This window comes from Mirounga angustirostris, unplaced genomic scaffold (assembly GCF_029215605.1).
Source record: "Mirounga angustirostris isolate CCGP_5_RB_7025 unplaced genomic scaffold, mMirAng1.0.hap1 SCAF_5, whole genome shotgun sequence".
Classification (NCBI taxonomy): Eukaryota; Metazoa; Chordata; class Mammalia; order Carnivora; family Phocidae; genus Mirounga; species Mirounga angustirostris.
Genome location: NW_026991713.1, coordinates 103,930,972 through 103,947,591, shown reverse-complemented (window position 1 = coordinate 103,947,591; position 16,620 = coordinate 103,930,972). Strand labels below are relative to the sequence as shown.

The 16,620-nt window shown below is 41.6% G+C and overlaps 1 protein-coding gene across 24 annotated transcripts in view; it reads left to right on the top strand.

Annotated features, from left to right (window-relative positions):
* Positions 1–16,620, top strand: part of MICAL3 (microtubule associated monooxygenase, calponin and LIM domain containing 3) — a 277,268-nt gene that overhangs the window by 160,999 nt on the left and 99,649 nt on the right. For all 24 annotated transcript variants that reach the window (XR_010411645.1, XR_010411646.1, XR_010411647.1 and 21 more), the window contains 10 exons: positions 704–804; positions 4,399–4,656; positions 5,002–5,117; positions 6,130–6,256; positions 7,238–7,334; positions 9,788–9,935; positions 11,986–12,182; positions 14,741–14,853; positions 15,143–15,205; positions 15,692–15,865. Coding sequence is in view for 21 of the 24 variants with exons in the window: in XM_064591809.1 (XP_064447879.1) it covers positions 704–804; positions 4,399–4,656; positions 5,002–5,117; positions 6,130–6,256; positions 7,238–7,334; positions 9,788–9,935; positions 11,986–12,182; positions 14,741–14,853; positions 15,143–15,205; positions 15,692–15,865 (1,394 nt within the window). In the remaining 3 variants the exon portion in view is untranslated. The remainder of the gene's footprint in view (positions 1–703; positions 805–4,398; positions 4,657–5,001; positions 5,118–6,129; positions 6,257–7,237; positions 7,335–9,787; positions 9,936–11,985; positions 12,183–14,740; positions 14,854–15,142; positions 15,206–15,691; positions 15,866–16,620) is intronic.

The window sequence follows — 16,620 nt, the reverse complement described above, 5'->3', positions numbered from 1 at the left end:
AGTGATGGTGCTCAATGCAGTAAGCTACTGATTGGTAGTTCTCTGGTTCTCTAGAACCTAACTTTAGATACTGAGTATACAGTCTTCCGGGGTTCCAGTTTGGACATGAAGTAAACAATGTGCTAGATAGGAATGAGATTGTTGTATGATAGCTTTTGAATAAATTAACTTATTTTGCTGCCACAAAAATGTGCATCAGATTTCATTTCTCTGTTTTCTAGAACACGATTGCTTTCTATTACATCTGTTTTTTAGATTATTGAATTAAAAAGCCAGTAGTTCACGTTCTGCTTCTAGGCATCTAGTTATCTGTCCTGTTAAGAGCAGAGGTGATTCTCCCAGTTGCCTTGATGACTATCAAAGACATTTAACTTGAGAACTAACCCTGACCTCTTACTAGAAGTTAACCTTTCTTTCTCTTCCAGACCTTCTATTTCTGCTTACTATTGATCATGATTTTTAGGATAACTTAGGGTATGAAGTGAATTATAGAGCAGTGCAGGTATAAACATAGCTCCCCCTCTTCTTATGAACTGAATATGCAGGAAGTAAGAATCGGGCTCAGACATCTCTTTATTTTCACTTTCTCTATCCAGAGTGTTACAACCCTGGTCTCTGAGGATCCATGTAAACTTTCTGGCTGCCCTAACGTACCTTCATTTTCAGCAAGCCCCCGTGTGACAGATTTGTTTTCCGGTTGTAGGTATTGACTTGGAGAATATTGTCTACTACAAAGACGACACACACTATTTTGTTATGACAGCCAAAAAGCAGAGTTTGCTAGACAAAGGGGTGATACTGCACGTGAGTAATGGATTTCTTTCAAACCTCTTTTTATGTTGTACTAGTTAATGTGACCACTAAGAGAAAGAATCTTATTGTCTGATGAGTTTTTCCTGCAAGGGAATGAAAATGAGCACCCAACTCATCTCCTAGAAACATGTACTCCTCTAAGGTTTTTTTAGTTTAACTTCTAAAAAATCTTTTGTTATGGAAAATTTCAGATGTACACAAAAGTAGAGAGAATCATACAGTGAACCCCCTGGGCCCATTACCTTGTTTTAACAATTATCAGCACATGGCCAATATTATTTCAGTAGCACCCCACGTACTCCTCACTCCTGCCATTGGATTGTTCTGAAACAAATCTCAGATAACAGTTATCTCAGATACTCAGTTTAATTTTAGGTGATTTGGTTTGTCGTTCTAGCTAATTCCACATATGACTGATTAGTAGTTGGTTAATAGGTCGTCTTTTGGGGGAGGGTGGTAGGGGGACGGGAGTTTGACCTGGAAGCCTGAGAATGGTTCTGGTTTTACTGCAGATATGTCTATCAGACATATCTAGGGAACACTGGCTGGATCAGGGTATATTTAGACCTCTTCATAAACAATGATGAGAGGTCTGGCTCAGCCTTTTTTCCAGGTGGATAATTGTATGACATTCCCTGAGACGATGAACAGAATATGAAATCAGAGAATCACAGGATAGGTGGTTCTTTAAGGAGAGTCTCTTAAGTCTTATTTGGTGTTCAGTCTGAATCAGAATTACTATCCCCATGTGATGAGCTGGAGAGAAGAGGCACTAGATGTGCTGATTCAGGCCTGTACAGTTCTTACCACAGACTTGTGGCTGAATTTCAGGGTGCCTTTGTGTCTGCAGGACTGAGTGATACTGTTGCTGTATCTGAGAGCAGTGGTGGGGGCAAGCCAGTGAGCACGTGCCTGCCGCACAGCCTCTTCCCAGTCACGGACCTAGGACCTCGTATCTGTTTCTCAGCCTTGAGCTCCTTTATGTTATATAAGGAAACAGGACAGAGCAGTTTGTACAGCCCATCCTGCCAAAAACATAAGCAAGATGTACTTGGTTGGATGCTTTATCAATAAGAAATAGCCAGTGAACCTGGTGGTATACTTTGGGACTAAGTTAAGGCAAATCTACCATCTTAGGCAGAACAGTGGTTATCAGTTGAAACTTGTTTTATTGTGCTTCACAGTTACTGCATTTATTTGTTTACTTATTTATTTACTTATTTATTTTACAAAATTGAGGGTTTGTGGCAACCCTGCGCTGAACAAGTCTGTTGGTGCCATTTTTCCAACAGCATTTGCTCATTTCATATTTCTGTGTTATAGTTTGGTAATTCTTGGCAATATTTCAAACATTTTCATTATTATATTTGTTATGGTGATCTGTGATCAGTGATTATAACTTGCTGAAAACTCCAATAATGGTTAGCATTTTTTAGCAATAAAGTATTTTTTAGTCAAGGTAGCTTCGTTGTTTTTTTAGACATAATGCTATTGCACACTTAATAGACTATGGCATAGTGTAAACATAACATATATACTGGGAAACCAAAAAAAATTCATTTGACTGGCTATATTGCGGTGGTCTGCCACTGAACCTGCAGTATCTCCAAGGCATGGCTATATGTAGGAGCAATCTAGAATGCCAAGACCTGATTTACTTTTGCTTTTTATTTATTTTTTTAGAGGGCAGGGGCCACGTTTCTACGTGTGCTGCTAAATACTAACCCAGTTGTGGTCACTTACTTGAACAAACATGGTTTCAAGGACCAACTTGAGTATTTGTGTTTTGACTATTAACATCTTGTAGTGGTAGCTGAAAGTACCATCAGAGTGACACTTGGAAACAAACCTTAGGCCCCACTTTAGGAGAATAAAGATTTGGCTCAGTTAGCCAGGAATCTCCAAAACAGAGAAGAAGTTTTTCAGTCCTTTATGTGGAGAGCTGTTTTTCCTCTCATCTTTGTTTTTCTTTGTTGGTGGGTTTCTGTGGAGCCTTTCAGAATCTTATGTATTATTTTGACAACTTCTGTTCCATTTTCAGTATATTTCTCCCCAGCCCCCTGGACTGCCATTGCTCCCACCTCACATCTTTTTGGCACTGGAGCTTTTGGGTGCTTCCTTTGAGTTTGATGAATTACACAATGCTGAGTATTTTGTGTGGTCCCATTTGCTAGAAGCTATTTGCTACCCAGAAGATAATAATCGCCAATATAACATAAATTATAAAATGCATTTTCAGTTTAGAAAGTACCATCACATAAATTACTTTATTTGGTATTCAAAACAACTCCATGAGCTGGATTAGGCAAGATTAAAGAAGTATGACATGCTCCAAGTAAATGGAAACACCAGGCAGCAAAACCTGTGCTCTTTTAGAAACAGCCTCCCCCATCATTAGTTTTAGATGTAGTGTTCCATGATTCATTGTGCATAACACCCAGTGCTCCATGCAGAACATGCCCTCCTCAGTACCCATCACCAGGCTAACCCATCCTCCCCCCCCCCCCCAGAACCCTCAGTTTGTTTTTCAGAGTCCATCATCTCTCATGGTTCATCTACCTCTCCAATTTCCCCCCCTTCATTCTTCCCCTCCTGCTACATTCTTCTTCTTCTTCTTTTTTTTTTCTTAACATATATTGCATTATTTGTTTCAGAGGTACAGATCTGAGATTCAATAGTCTTGCACAATTCACAGCGCTTACCAGAGCACATACCCTCCCCAGTGTCCATCACCCAGTCACCCCATCCCTCCCACCCCACCCCCCACTCCAGCAACCCTCAGTTTGTTTCCTGAGATTAAGAATTCCTCGTATCAGTGAGGTCATATGATACATGTCTTTCTCTGTTTGACTTATTTCGCTCATCATAATACCCTCCAGTTCCATCCACGGCATTGCCAATGGCAAGATCTCATTCCTTTTGATGGCTGCATAATATTGCATTGTATATATATACCACATCTTCTTTATCCATTCATCTGTTGATGGACATCTTGGCTCTTTCCACAGTTTGGCTATTGTGGACATTGCTGCTATAAACATTGGGGTACACGTACCCTTTCGGATCCCTACTTTTGTCTCTTTGGGGTAAATACCCAGTAGTGCAATTGCTGGATCATATGGTAGCTCTATTTTCAACTTTTTGAGGAACCTCCATACTGTTTTCCAGAGTGGCTGCACCAGCTTGCATTCCCACCAACAGTGTAGGAGGGTTCCCCTTTCTCGGCATCCCCGCCAACATCTGTCATTTCCTGACTTGTTAATTTTAGCCATTCTGACTGGTGTGAGGTGGTATCTCATTGAGGTTTTGATTTGGTAAATAATTTTTAAAAAGAAACTGCCTCCCCCTGTTCTCTCCCTTCATGTGCTCTCTCTCTCAAATAAATAAATAATCTTTTTAAAAATAAATAAATAAATTTTAAAAAGAAACCGCCTCCCCCTTTTCTCTTTGGGTAGAAGACTTATTTTGGAATATGAAATCACTTTAGGAAGAAGGGAAAGGCTGTGAAACTGGCTTACATCTGACATGTGTAGTGTGGTTCTAACGGGGGCTTTTCCTTCGACCCTCTTCTCTCTCTGGAGACAGGACTATGCCGACACAGAGCTCTTGCTTTCCCGGGAGAATGTGGACCGAGAGGCTCTGCTGAACTATGCCAGGGAGGCAGCAGACTTCTCCACTCAGCAGCAGCTGCCATCTCTGGATTTTGCCATCAATCACTATGGGCAGCCTGATGTAGCCATGTTCGACTTCACTTGTATGTACGCCTCCGAGAATGCTGCCTTGGTGCGGGAGCAGAATGGACACCAGTTGTTAGTGGCCCTGGTTGGGGACAGCCTCCTAGAGGTGAGTAGTAAGGGTGGCAGTGCTTTATAGTAGAGGCAAGTAAGGAAGCAGTAATAATTAGGAACAAACGTGAGTATCCCAGGTTGTAGAATGAGTGTTTACAACATTGTGCAGCAGAGGTAGACTCCCTGCAGGAGATACACCAGGAAGTAGGCAAGTTGCTAAGTATGAATGGAAGCTCTGCAACTTTTGTGATTTGCTCCTCTACCAGTTTATGAAGTGGGAAAGCCCAAAATCTGAACAGTTGCCAAAAAGTACTGTCAACAGCAAACTTTCTTTAATTTAGTTCCTCTCTATTGAAAGGTTAATTTATTTTAGTTCTTTTGTTTTCTGTCTCCTTCGTAGCCTTTTTGGCCAATGGGAACAGGAATAGCTCGAGGATTTCTAGCTGCTATGGACTCAGCCTGGATGGTACGAAGTTGGTCTCTAGGAACAAGCCCCTTGGAGGTCCTGGCCGAGAGGTAATGGGAAATATCCAGGGGTCCCTTCCACGAGAAAACTAGGAGTGATGAGTGGTTTGCTCCTCAGGCAGAGTACATGTTTTCTTTCTTCTCTCTCTCTCTCACTCTCTCTTTCTTAATTAAAGATGTTTTCATATTTAAGAGATGAAAAGCAAGATATTGACTAATAAAATCACAGATATGTAAAGACTAAGTGCTCTTCTTTTTTTTCCAAATTAAATTTGTTACTGACAGATGGTATCTGAATTTTTGTATTCCATTAAAGAACAGTATCTGATTCCTTTATGACAGTCACATGAACAAATATATAAGCATAGTACATTAAATCTTCCTGTCCTTAAAGTAGAAAGACTTACGCCAGTGAAATCAATGTGGTAGCAGGGGACATACTAACATAAGAAAAGAAACAAGAAGTGACTTTGAATTCAAAAGGAAACCCCAAACTGCTTGTAAACATTTCTCAAGCTTTCAAATGTCAGCTATGTTAAAGCAGATTATTGCAAACAAGGTAGGAATCCTAGGATTTGTTTGCTAATAAAGAACAAATGCCTTGACTAGAAAACGAGAGAAATATAAAATTTCCTGGGTGTAATTGGTGGTTGATAGCATTTTAAGCCTGTTACCTAAGGTACTCTGGGCAAGTTTGGTGGCAAGTTCTTTTTTCATCTGTGTTTTTCTTAAAAATTAAATATTGGTATTGGCCTACCTGAAAAAACAAAACAGTAAATTAGTTGCCTTTTAAATTAGAATCAGGCTTTTTATCCCAGCCTACCGCAGTGTACTTGCTCTTGCTCCTGGTCCTTAACCAGTCCAGTGCCTGTGGAATCACTGGTGTGGTGGGAATTGGAGCAAGGGCTGATGTAGGTTTGGAGAAAAATGGTCAAGGATGAGGATTTGTCATATCCTTCAGATTATTCGGTACACTGTCAAAAAATAGGAATATTATGGAAGGAGAGGGAGATGTGTATGGTGCTTGTCACTGCTCTGACTAAATTGTTATATGTTCTTGCAGGGAAAGCATTTATAGATTGCTGCCTCAGACCACCCCTGAGAATGTGAGTAAAAACTTCAGCCAATACAGCATCGACCCTGTCACCAGATATCCCAATATTAACGTCAACTTCCTCCGCCCGAGCCAGGTAAGAGCCTTCTAGCCAGTTATCTACACCTGGGCCCATTTTCAGGATGGATCAGGCCTCTGAAACACTGAAATGTGTCTATTAATACCATATACACACACTTCTTTCATAATCCAAGTAGATGTCTCCCTGGAATGGTATCACTTTCCATCAACAGATTGAGCAGCTAAGGGAGGAAGTTGTTGAATGACTTGCCAGAAAGCCCATGTGACCAAAATGGTGGATCCAGGACCTTCTCCAGGGCTTCCTCATTCAAGCTGCATGTTGTAGGGGAGAGAGCACTTGCTCACTACTCAGAAAACGGGACTTCTTGCATTATTGCCACCAGTCACTTTGACATGGACATGTCATCCCGTCTTCTCTGAACCTTAGCTTCATCGATAAAGTGGAGATAATAGTCCTGCTATTCACAGGACCATTGTGAGGGCAAATGAGATTGTTCACTTGAAGGGACTTTGAAAGTCAGGACGCTCTCTGGAAGTTAAAGTTACCATTGGTCAGTTTTGCTGAGCTGCTGAGTTATTTCCCACAATGTCTAAAGTCTTATAATTGCATTAAGAATGACATTTGACAAAGCGCAATAATCCCGAAGAGCCCAACAATTTTTAGAAAGCAGCCCATTCAACATATTTGCCTATGTACTTGTGTAATTTTTTATTCACTTTCTATAAGTTTATGGCTTTAAGCCTTCTATATCCTTTATATAAGGGGGCCATGAGACCTGCTGTCAATGGGCAGTATTAATGGTCCAATAGTGACTATCAGAGGGCCCTCCTTGGCTGAGTAGCTAGTTTTTAGCACAACTTTTTTACACTAATATGTATTTATTTATATGTAACCTCACCACATACCAGAAAGGATTTAAAGGTCATTGTCTTTATCTGAACTTTACCCAACCTGCTATCTTATTAATCTTTCATTTTGCTCTCAGATGGGAACTTACTGTGTGGTGTTTGATTTTCCTTCTTAACTTTCTGCCAGGTGCGCCATTTATACGATACTGGGGAAACAAAAGATATTCATCTGGAAATGGAGAACCTGGTGAATTCCCGAACTACCCCAAAGTTGACTCGCAATGGTGAGTTCTGGTAGTGACCTTTTAAATGCAAGTGACCTATTCAGAGAAATTTGTACTTACTCATTGAGCTGTTAGTGCACACAGTACTGTATAGGCAGTGGTTCTCAACCAGGGGTGATTTTGCCCCCCAGGGGACATTTGGTAGTGTTTGCAGACAGTTTTGATTGTCAGGACTAGGGGAGGGTGCTGTTGGCATCCAAGGACACTGCTGAACCTACAGTGCACAAATCAGCTCCCCACAACAAAGAATTGCCCAGCCAAAAATCTCAGGAATGTCAGGGCAAAACCCTCAGCCTAAGGTTTTAGGAGGGTATAAAGAGAAATCAGGTACAAATCCTGTTGAGAGAGAAAGAGAGAGGAAGTGCGTGCACACACACCAACTAAGGTTTCTTGGGGAAGCTTTAGGAAAAAGCAGTGGCATTTTTAGCTGAGCACTATGACATTGCCAGGACACAGTTATAGAGATAAAAGCCATTCTGTATTTTGTGTTCACTGAAGGACCCCTATAGATTTTTTTAAGAGGAGAGCAACATGAATATACCTGGTCAGCTACATGTAAGATGGGATGGAGAAGGGTAACGCCAGAGGTAGGGCCACTAGTTAGAAATCCACTGTAGTAGTCAGGCTAGTGGTGGTGAAGGCCTGAATCTGATGCTGATGTTGAGGATGGACAAGGGAGCGGAGCATAGTTAGAAGAACTCTGACTTTGGGGCCAGGTGCAACTGGGTCCCAGTCCAAGCTTTGCTATTTGTGAAGTGTGTGGGCTAGAAGAGGATATTTTGCATCTGTGAGCTTTGGTTTCCTTGTCTGTAAAATGGGCATAAGAAATAGTTACTTCACACTGTGGTGATAAATGGCAGCCATTTTGTCATTGTCATTATTAATTATGTGAGTGAGAGTGTATTAAAGAGCCCGAATCAATAGGCATCAGCAGTTTGGTTGCATGGGTCAAGAGGTGGTTGCAGATGTTGCTGCCATCAGTTTGGACAAGGAAATGGGAGGATAAGAAGCTTTGGGTCTGTTTTGAGTATGACATGTTATTGGATTGTCAAGGTGGATTTCACAACTGACAGGCAGTCGGAAACATTTTCATCTTTCCCCACTCGGGTGTCATCTACTTGAAAGCAGACAATATACCTTTGTCACTATCATTTTAGAGCCTGGAATATTGAAGTTACCCAATACATACTGGATTGATGGATATACAGACTTGGGAGACATCTGAATAAAGTTAATTTCTGAAGTAAATTTTTGATTTATGATGATAACAGCAGGAGTGTTTCTCTGTATAATTTTAGAATACATTTTCACCAAAAGACTTAAATGAAATAGGATTTTTATGATATGCAGTTTTTATCTTATGTTCCCAAATCACTAAATGACTTCATACAAGGTTAGATATTTCCAGCTGCCAAAGGTAAGAGAACAGACATTCTTGGACGCAAATGGGAGTTCACAGATTCTTCTAAATGCTCCATATCAGAGCAATTAAGAAAAACAGACTTTTTTAAATTTATTTTTTTAAAGATTTTATTTATTTATTTGAGAGAGAGAGACTGAGAGAGAGAGCACATGAGAGGGGGGAGGGCTGGGAGGGTCAGAGGGAGAAACAGACTCCCTGCCGAGCAGGGAGCCCGATGCGGGACTCGATCCAGGGACTCCAGGATCATGACCTGAGCCAAAGGCAGTCGCTTAACCAACTGAGCCACCCAGGCGCCCGAAAAACAGACTTTTAGAAAGGCCCTTTGTGTTCAAGAAGACACAGCAGTGAACTGGAAAACATCCACGTATTGTGTTCACTTTTTTGTGTTGTTATGTTCACTTTTTCAAGATGTGATCATTTATAATATAGAGTGCCAATCCTGGCCTGAGGGATCATTCTGGTCTGGGGTCCTTGGCTGTGCCATTATAATCCTACAGAGTTTCTTCATTTGACAAATCGCTCTATACCCTGGAACGTGTAAGAGTGGGCTTTGCTTGCTATTGGTTTAGTGTGTTGCTAAAGAGAATGGACTTTTTTCTGCTCTACTCCTCTCAATGTTACTTTGAAGGGAAGGAGATTCCTCAGCTAGCTGCCAAGCAACTCTCCAGGGAAATCTTAGACCTTCTGCAAGTGAAGGTGACAGCTCAGTAGATGGCGCTCTTCCATCTAAGTCAGTATCCAAGAGTGCTGCTGGGACCCTGGGCTTTAGCATGAACAGATCCAGATCATCCCTCTTGTGACTTATTCTGTTAGAGGGGCTGGCGTTGACATCAGAGTCTGGGTAAATTCTTATCTACCTAAAATTCCACTATCATGATACCAGTTACATAGCTTTTTACTTTTGAAACAGTGACAACTATTTTGTTCCTACCTTTAGTAATTTTTCAAACTGGGTATGTGTACTACAAAGAGGATCCTACATCAATGCTACCAAGTGACCACACTTCTGATAATTTTTTTGTTGTTTTAGAGTCTGTAGCTCGTTCAAGCAAACTGCTGGGTTGGTGCCAAAGGCAGACAGATGGCTATGCAGGGGTAAATGTGACAGATCTCACTATGTCTTGGAAAAGTGGACTGGCCTTATGTGCGATCATCCATAGATACCGCCCTGATCTGATGTAAGTTGTGACAAACTTTGTGTTTCATTTTGTATTCCCTCAGGACCTCAGAGTATTTTGCTATCAGCCAAATTTTATATTTTTATCTAGAATGAGATACATAGCAAGATACTTTTTTCTAGAAGGCAGTGATTAATTTCAGTTTAGTTATATTTAAAACTTCTGTCAAGCATCATGTAGCTGAATCCAGCTGAGGTTTTAAAAATCACAGCACTCAGAAGGTCAAAAACTGGTTTTAACACCCACCTGGGCCTATTAACATCACACAAAGGAAAACTCTGTTTATTGGCCCCAGGTTGAACTCTTCATTTCGGTCAGCTATCTCGCAGATGCTGTTGATCATAAGGAAAACCTCACTAGAACATTTGGCTGGCTGAAGGCAAATATGTCACGACCAGCAAGACAGAAAACGGTGAATACTTACCCGATTTATCATAGTTCATTGGTATTATCTCTGTTAAGAATTGCGCCTCTTGCAAATATACTCTGCCCAGGCCCACAAGATTCAGGCCACTTTACCCACTTGTATCAGTGACACCTTCTCTTGGCCATTCTTTACTCACCTAAATGCAGAATCACTACAATAGGATGACCCCAGGTCAACTACAGTGACCGGTGCACTCAGATTTCCCCCATAGGCATTTGTTACCATGGAAGCCAAACAAGAAGATCCAGAAACAGAAGAAAAGCCTGTTAAATTATCCTGGCTGCCTGTCCTTTTATCATTAGGGCCCAGATTTGTGCGTTTGCTTTAATGATTGCTTAAGGAAACCTAAGAAACATAGTTCCTATTTATATTAGGTTATAAATTAATGAGGCAAGAGCTATTAGAAACAGCCCTACATATAGTATGCTTTAGGAATGGGTATTTCTGATTTGTTTGGATAAAGCTAAGTGACCTCCAGTGCTCCTGTCCCTTAGCTAATGCAGAGGTTGGTGAATGGTAAGTGAAAGTAATCCCCCCTCCCCCCGATCAAGAAAGGATGGGAGAGGAAGAGGGAATAGTTTCAGGATTGTGATGAATGGCACAGAATGCTTTAAAAGAAGACTGGGTGAATCCATTCTCTTCCAAAGGGAAGTCAGGAAAGAAAAGGAGATGGAGGCAAAAGTAGCTGAAGGGAACCTAGCAGGCGAGGTTGGGGGGTGGTAAAGGGAGAAGGCTGCCTGCAGAAGGTCTAGGGAAGTTCTGTGTAACAGACACAAAGCAGTGAGTAGGTGATTTGGCACTCTTTAGACTACAATGACTTCATTCAGGATGAGGCCTTCCTGGTTTAATAGGCTTAATCTATAAAGAAAAGGCATTTAGAAAAATGAAAACCTTGCTAGGAGTCAGTAGTAGGTTAACACAAAATAAGGCCTGCCCAGTTGATCTGCAATCACCTCTTAAAGAAGAATACTATCAGTCTTTACTTGATCGAATGGCAAGAAGTTTGAGACCCAGCGGGAAGTGTTTGTTAATTTAAATACTTGGGAAAACTCAGGAAGTTTAGCAGTGGAAAAATCTTTTGAGGAAGGTTTTGGAATTTCCCTTCAAGTAGAAGGCTGAGTAAGATTTACCAGAGCTGATGCAGTGCATCAACAGCACATCTGGTCCAAACGACACAGCGAGTGATAGTCCTAGGCCTTTAGAAGCAGTCTGGTCCAAATTGGATATTTATCATTATTGAACATTAGTTTAATATGTACAGGCCACATACAAGGTACAAGAGGATATGCAGTAAAGATAGTTCTATTCTTGAGCTTACCTTTTAGTAAGAAATTTATGTTATTGGGAAAATGAGAGTAGTTCTTCAACCTTTCCCCCCCTTTTTTCCTTCCCGAGTAGATCTTTAATCATTTCTTCTCCTTGAGGATGATTTGCATTTTCTTAGTGAAAGGGAGGAGACCAAAAGGTGAGATGAACAGGTTGGCTGTCAGATTGCGGTGATAGCCCCGCACCCTGGATTGTAGCTGAAAGACTAAAAAATGATGATGACTCCACTGATACTGTGTTTTCTGGCCTGAGGACAAGCAGCCCTTGTTGATATGTTTTTCTCATTCTGTTTCTTAGAGATTTTGATTCTTTGGATGAGCAAAATGTGGAGAAGAATAACCAGCTGGCCTTTGATATTGCCGAGAAGGAGCTGGGCATTTCTCCCATCATGACAGGCAAAGAAATGGCCTCGGTGGGGGAGCCTGACAAGCTTTCTATGGTGATGTACCTGACTCAGTTCTACGAGATGTTCAAGGACTCACTCCCCTCCAGTGGTAAGGGGCTGGTGGCCGCTGCTATGGAAGGCCTCCATTTCTTTTTTGTTGTTGCCTGGCTTTTCTTTCTTCTAACCATGTCCTTCATCAATACCACCAAAAGGAAACCTGCACTTACTCTATGTTGGCTGTCCGGGTAAGGCCCTAGAACTTTGCTCCATTATTTTTTCCTTCTCTACTAGTATATTCTCAGCCATTCTTTCTTTTCCCAAACTTTCTCACTAAATCTATAAATATGCAAAAATCATTCCTTTGCAAAATGTTTGCCTTGACTCTACTACTTTCTCATACCCTTTCTCTCCGAACCAGGCTTTTTGAAAGGTGGTTAGTACTTACTAGGATCTCTACCTTCTTTTTTTTTTTTTTTTTTTAAAGATTTTATTTATATATTTGACAGAGAGAGAGAGCGCACACAAGCACAAGCAGGGGAAGCAGGAGAGGAAGAAGCAGGCTTCCCGTCAAGCAGGGAGCCTGACGTGGGGCTCAATCCCAGGACCCTGGGATCATGACCTGAGCTGAAGGCAGCCGTTTAACAGACTGAGCACCCGGGCGCCCCAAAGAGCCATCATTTCTTAAAATATTAACTGGAGTTTCAGTTAAGAAAAAAAGGGGCAGTAGAGTGTGGAGGGAGTTCCTTGGTCACATACATTAGAAAAATGCTACCTTATATTGTTCCGCCTTAGAGAATCACAGTGTACCTTAACAAGCTAAAGGCTCTGAAAAATCCTGAAGTAGTTAAGCTCACATAATTTTCTGTAACTGGACATTTCCCAAACTTACTCGGTCATCAAACTATTTTTCGAAGTAACAGTGGCATCACAAAGAACTCCTCCTCTGTGAGACTTTTTTTTTACAACATAGTGATTTGATAAGTTTTTTTATTATTATTACTATGTTAATCACCATACATCATTAGTTTTTGATGTAGTGTTCCATGATTCACTATTTACGTATAACACCCAGTGCTCCATGCAGAACGTGCCCTCCCCAATATGCATCACCAGGCCAACCCATCCTCCCACCCCCCTCCCCTCTAGAACCCTCAGTCTGCTTTTCAGAGTCCATTGTCTCTCATGGTTCATCTCCCCCTCCGATTTCCCCCCCTTCATTCTTCCCCTTCTGCTATCCTCTTCTTCTTCTTCTTTTTTTTTTTTTAACATATAATGTATTATTTGTTTCAGAGGTACAGGTCTGTGATTCAACAGTCTTGCACAATTCATAGCACTCACCATAGCACATACCCTCCCCAATGTCTATCACCCAGCCATCCCATCCCTTCCACCCCCCACCACTCCAGCAACCCTCAGTTTGTTTCCTGAGATTAAGAATTCCTCATATCGGTGAGGACCTCTACCTTCTAAGGTAACTTCTTTGTAACACTTTGCAGCCCAGCTTCTTTTTTACTGCTCTGCCAAAACTGTTCTCTACAGTCATGAAGAATCACCAAATCCTCATTCTTTTCTCATTTTGCATCGCTCACGCACTTGGCTTTTCTGCATTATTCAGCACTATGGAATTATGTCCTTTTTCTTGAAATTCCGTCTTCTCATTGGCCTCTCTGGTCCTGTACTTGTTTGCTTCATTCTCTTTCTTCTGTAACCGTTCCTTCTCTGCCTTCTCTCTCTTCTCCAACCTTTTGGTGTTTTTCCATCTTTGGCCCTCAGCCTGCTGCCTCAGTCTACCAGAATGCTACCAAAAAATATATTCCTGTTGTCATTTATTGTCCCTGGAGTAAGTATACATAATGCTTTAGAGTGTTGACCATGGTACCCAACTTGGATTTATTTCCCAGTACTTCCACCTGTTTGACCTTAGGCAAGTTACTAAATTTCCCTGTGCCTCAGTTTCCTCATCCATAAACTGGATTTTATGTACATATAACATAAAACTGTGATGTGCTAAGGAGAATGTTTGGCAAACAGAAGCATTTAATGTTAGCAGTATAGTACTAGTTTCAGTTACTTTTAAAATTACTATTGTTACTAATAAAACATTGGAATCCACAGAGTTTGTGGTTCTCCAGTGTCTTCTAGCCTATGTACTCTTATAGATGTCCATGGCTTTTTCTGACCAGATATGCAGTTCTTACAATAGGAATCCACAACTCTAACATCAGTATACCTATTTAGGGAGAGCCTTCCCATTATGTGCACCTAAGTATATGGAGTCTGCATAATCAAAGGCAATGACTCTAAGCTATATACCCTTCCTCCTTTTATCCCTCTACCTTGAAATTTTTATCACGAAGGTGAGGCTTTAGCAGTCTGTTATAACTAACAATCATAGGCAGATACCAACTTTTGAAAAGGAAAAGTGGAGGGTTTTGTGACCGAAGTGGACTGGAAAAAAGAGTTGGTTCTGTTAACATGGATGGAAAAGAGAAAGGTCAACATCCAGACCTTAGTGGAATTTCCTGCTGAGTTCCTCTTGCTTTTGTCAAAGCCGATGAACCTTTAGAGTTTTCTGAGGTTCTATGAGCCTCCTGCAGGGAGTGTAGTTCTGGTCAGTACTTTGAAGCCCCCTCCAGGGCTGTGCTCAACATTGCTTCCTGTTCACAGAGGCCCTGGACCTGAATGCTGAGGAGAAAGCAGTTCTTATAGCCAGCACCAAATCCCCCATCTCCTTCCTCAGCAAACTTGGACAGACCATCTCTCGGAAGCGTTCTCCCAAGGTAAATGGAAGAGGTTTTGGGGGCACCTGGGTGGCTCAGTTGGTTAAGCATCTGCCTTCGGCTCAGCATGATTTTGGGGTCCTGGTATCGAGCCCCACATCGGGCTCCCTGCTTGGCGGGAGCTTCTCCCTCTCCCACTCCCCCTGCTTGTGCTCTCTCTCTCTCTCTCTGTCAAATAAATAAAATCTTAAAAAAAAAAAAAAAAAGGAAGAGGTTTTTGACCTGCTACAAACCTAAAGGCGAGGTATGGTGACTAGGATAATGCAGTCTCCCTCATCTCTTGGTATAGGATAAAAAGGAAAAGGACTTGGATGGTGCTGGAAAGAGGAGAAAGACCAGTCAGTCGGAAGAGGTGAGAATTATCTGGGATTTGCTGGAATAGTCATACTGAATTGCTCTTTTGGGCTGAAGTCAATTTCTAAATTGGTATTGCTAGATCTTTTCATACTCATTTTTATGAGAATTTCTGTGGACAGCTGCTCTTTCAGTGGGCTGTTGCTTTTGTTCAGTGTTTCGGAGAGCAGCTAAAGGAGCATACACACACGTGCACTAGTGCTTTCCTCTCTCTTTAGAAGTTTACATTTGGCGGGAGGCGGTGGCTTTCCTGAGATAGGACAACACCAGCCCAAGTCCGAGTACCTCTTTGTACTGCCCCATGCACCAGCGTCTTGCTGACTGCATGTTGATACTAGAACCTTGAAGAGAGCTGTTAAGCTTAACCTAAAGCAGAAATAGCAGCCACCATGCCACGCACTGGCTTCACTCCTTCTTTGAGGGAAGGGCATTTGTAGGGGGCTCCTCTAACCAAGGCCGGTTTTTGGGTGTTGACATTTGTCAGGAGGACGCGCCCCGGGGCTACAGAGGAGGAAGGCCCACACTGGTGAGCACTCTGACAGACAGGAGGATGGATGTGGCTCTTGGCAATCAGAACAAAGTGAAGTACATGGCAACCCAGCTGCTGGCCAAATTTGAAGAGAATGCACCCCCACAGTCCACTGGCATGAGGAGACAGGTAAACCCCACTTCGTATCTCACCCATCCACGCTTGGTCTGGCCATATAGGAAGGAGGGGTCTTCTCAGTCAAATGAAGTGGGATGAGGTGTGTCTCAGCGAGCACTCATGCGCTCAAGACTATGTCTGGTTTTCTCTTTGTCTGACTGTGGCAGAGAAAAGCATTTTATAAGCTCCTCCTATGCTTTCAGCACTGCTTTCTCCTCACCATTCATGTCTGAGATGTTTGTGGCAAAAATTCAGAAGAGGAATTTAAAGTTTTATATATATCTATACATATTTATATGCTCACATATGTGCAGACATATTTGAATTATAGAAGAGGTAGATGCTTATTGAGGAAAATCCTAGAGAAAATAATAAAGGTAATCAAGACACCTCTAATTCTGTTAACATTTTGTTATATTTCTTTCTAGTCTGTTTTCAGTGCATTGAGGTCATTCGGAATATACACTTTTCTGTTCTGCTTTGTTCATGTAACTTTGGGCATATTCCCATATTGTTCCAAACTCTACAAGCATCTTCCAATATGTGTGTGTACGATGCTTTTCTTCACTCTTCCTCTAGTGTTGGATGTTTTTGTTGTTGCTCATCTTTCATGACAAAGTACAGAGATAATAAATGTTCTTGTGATAAATCTTCTTTTGTGTGTTGCGGATGGTTTTCATAGGCTATCCTCAAACTAGGTCAGGAGTTATGAACACTTTAAAGAGTCATCATGGATACTAACTTGAGAGTGCTAGACAGGAGCATTT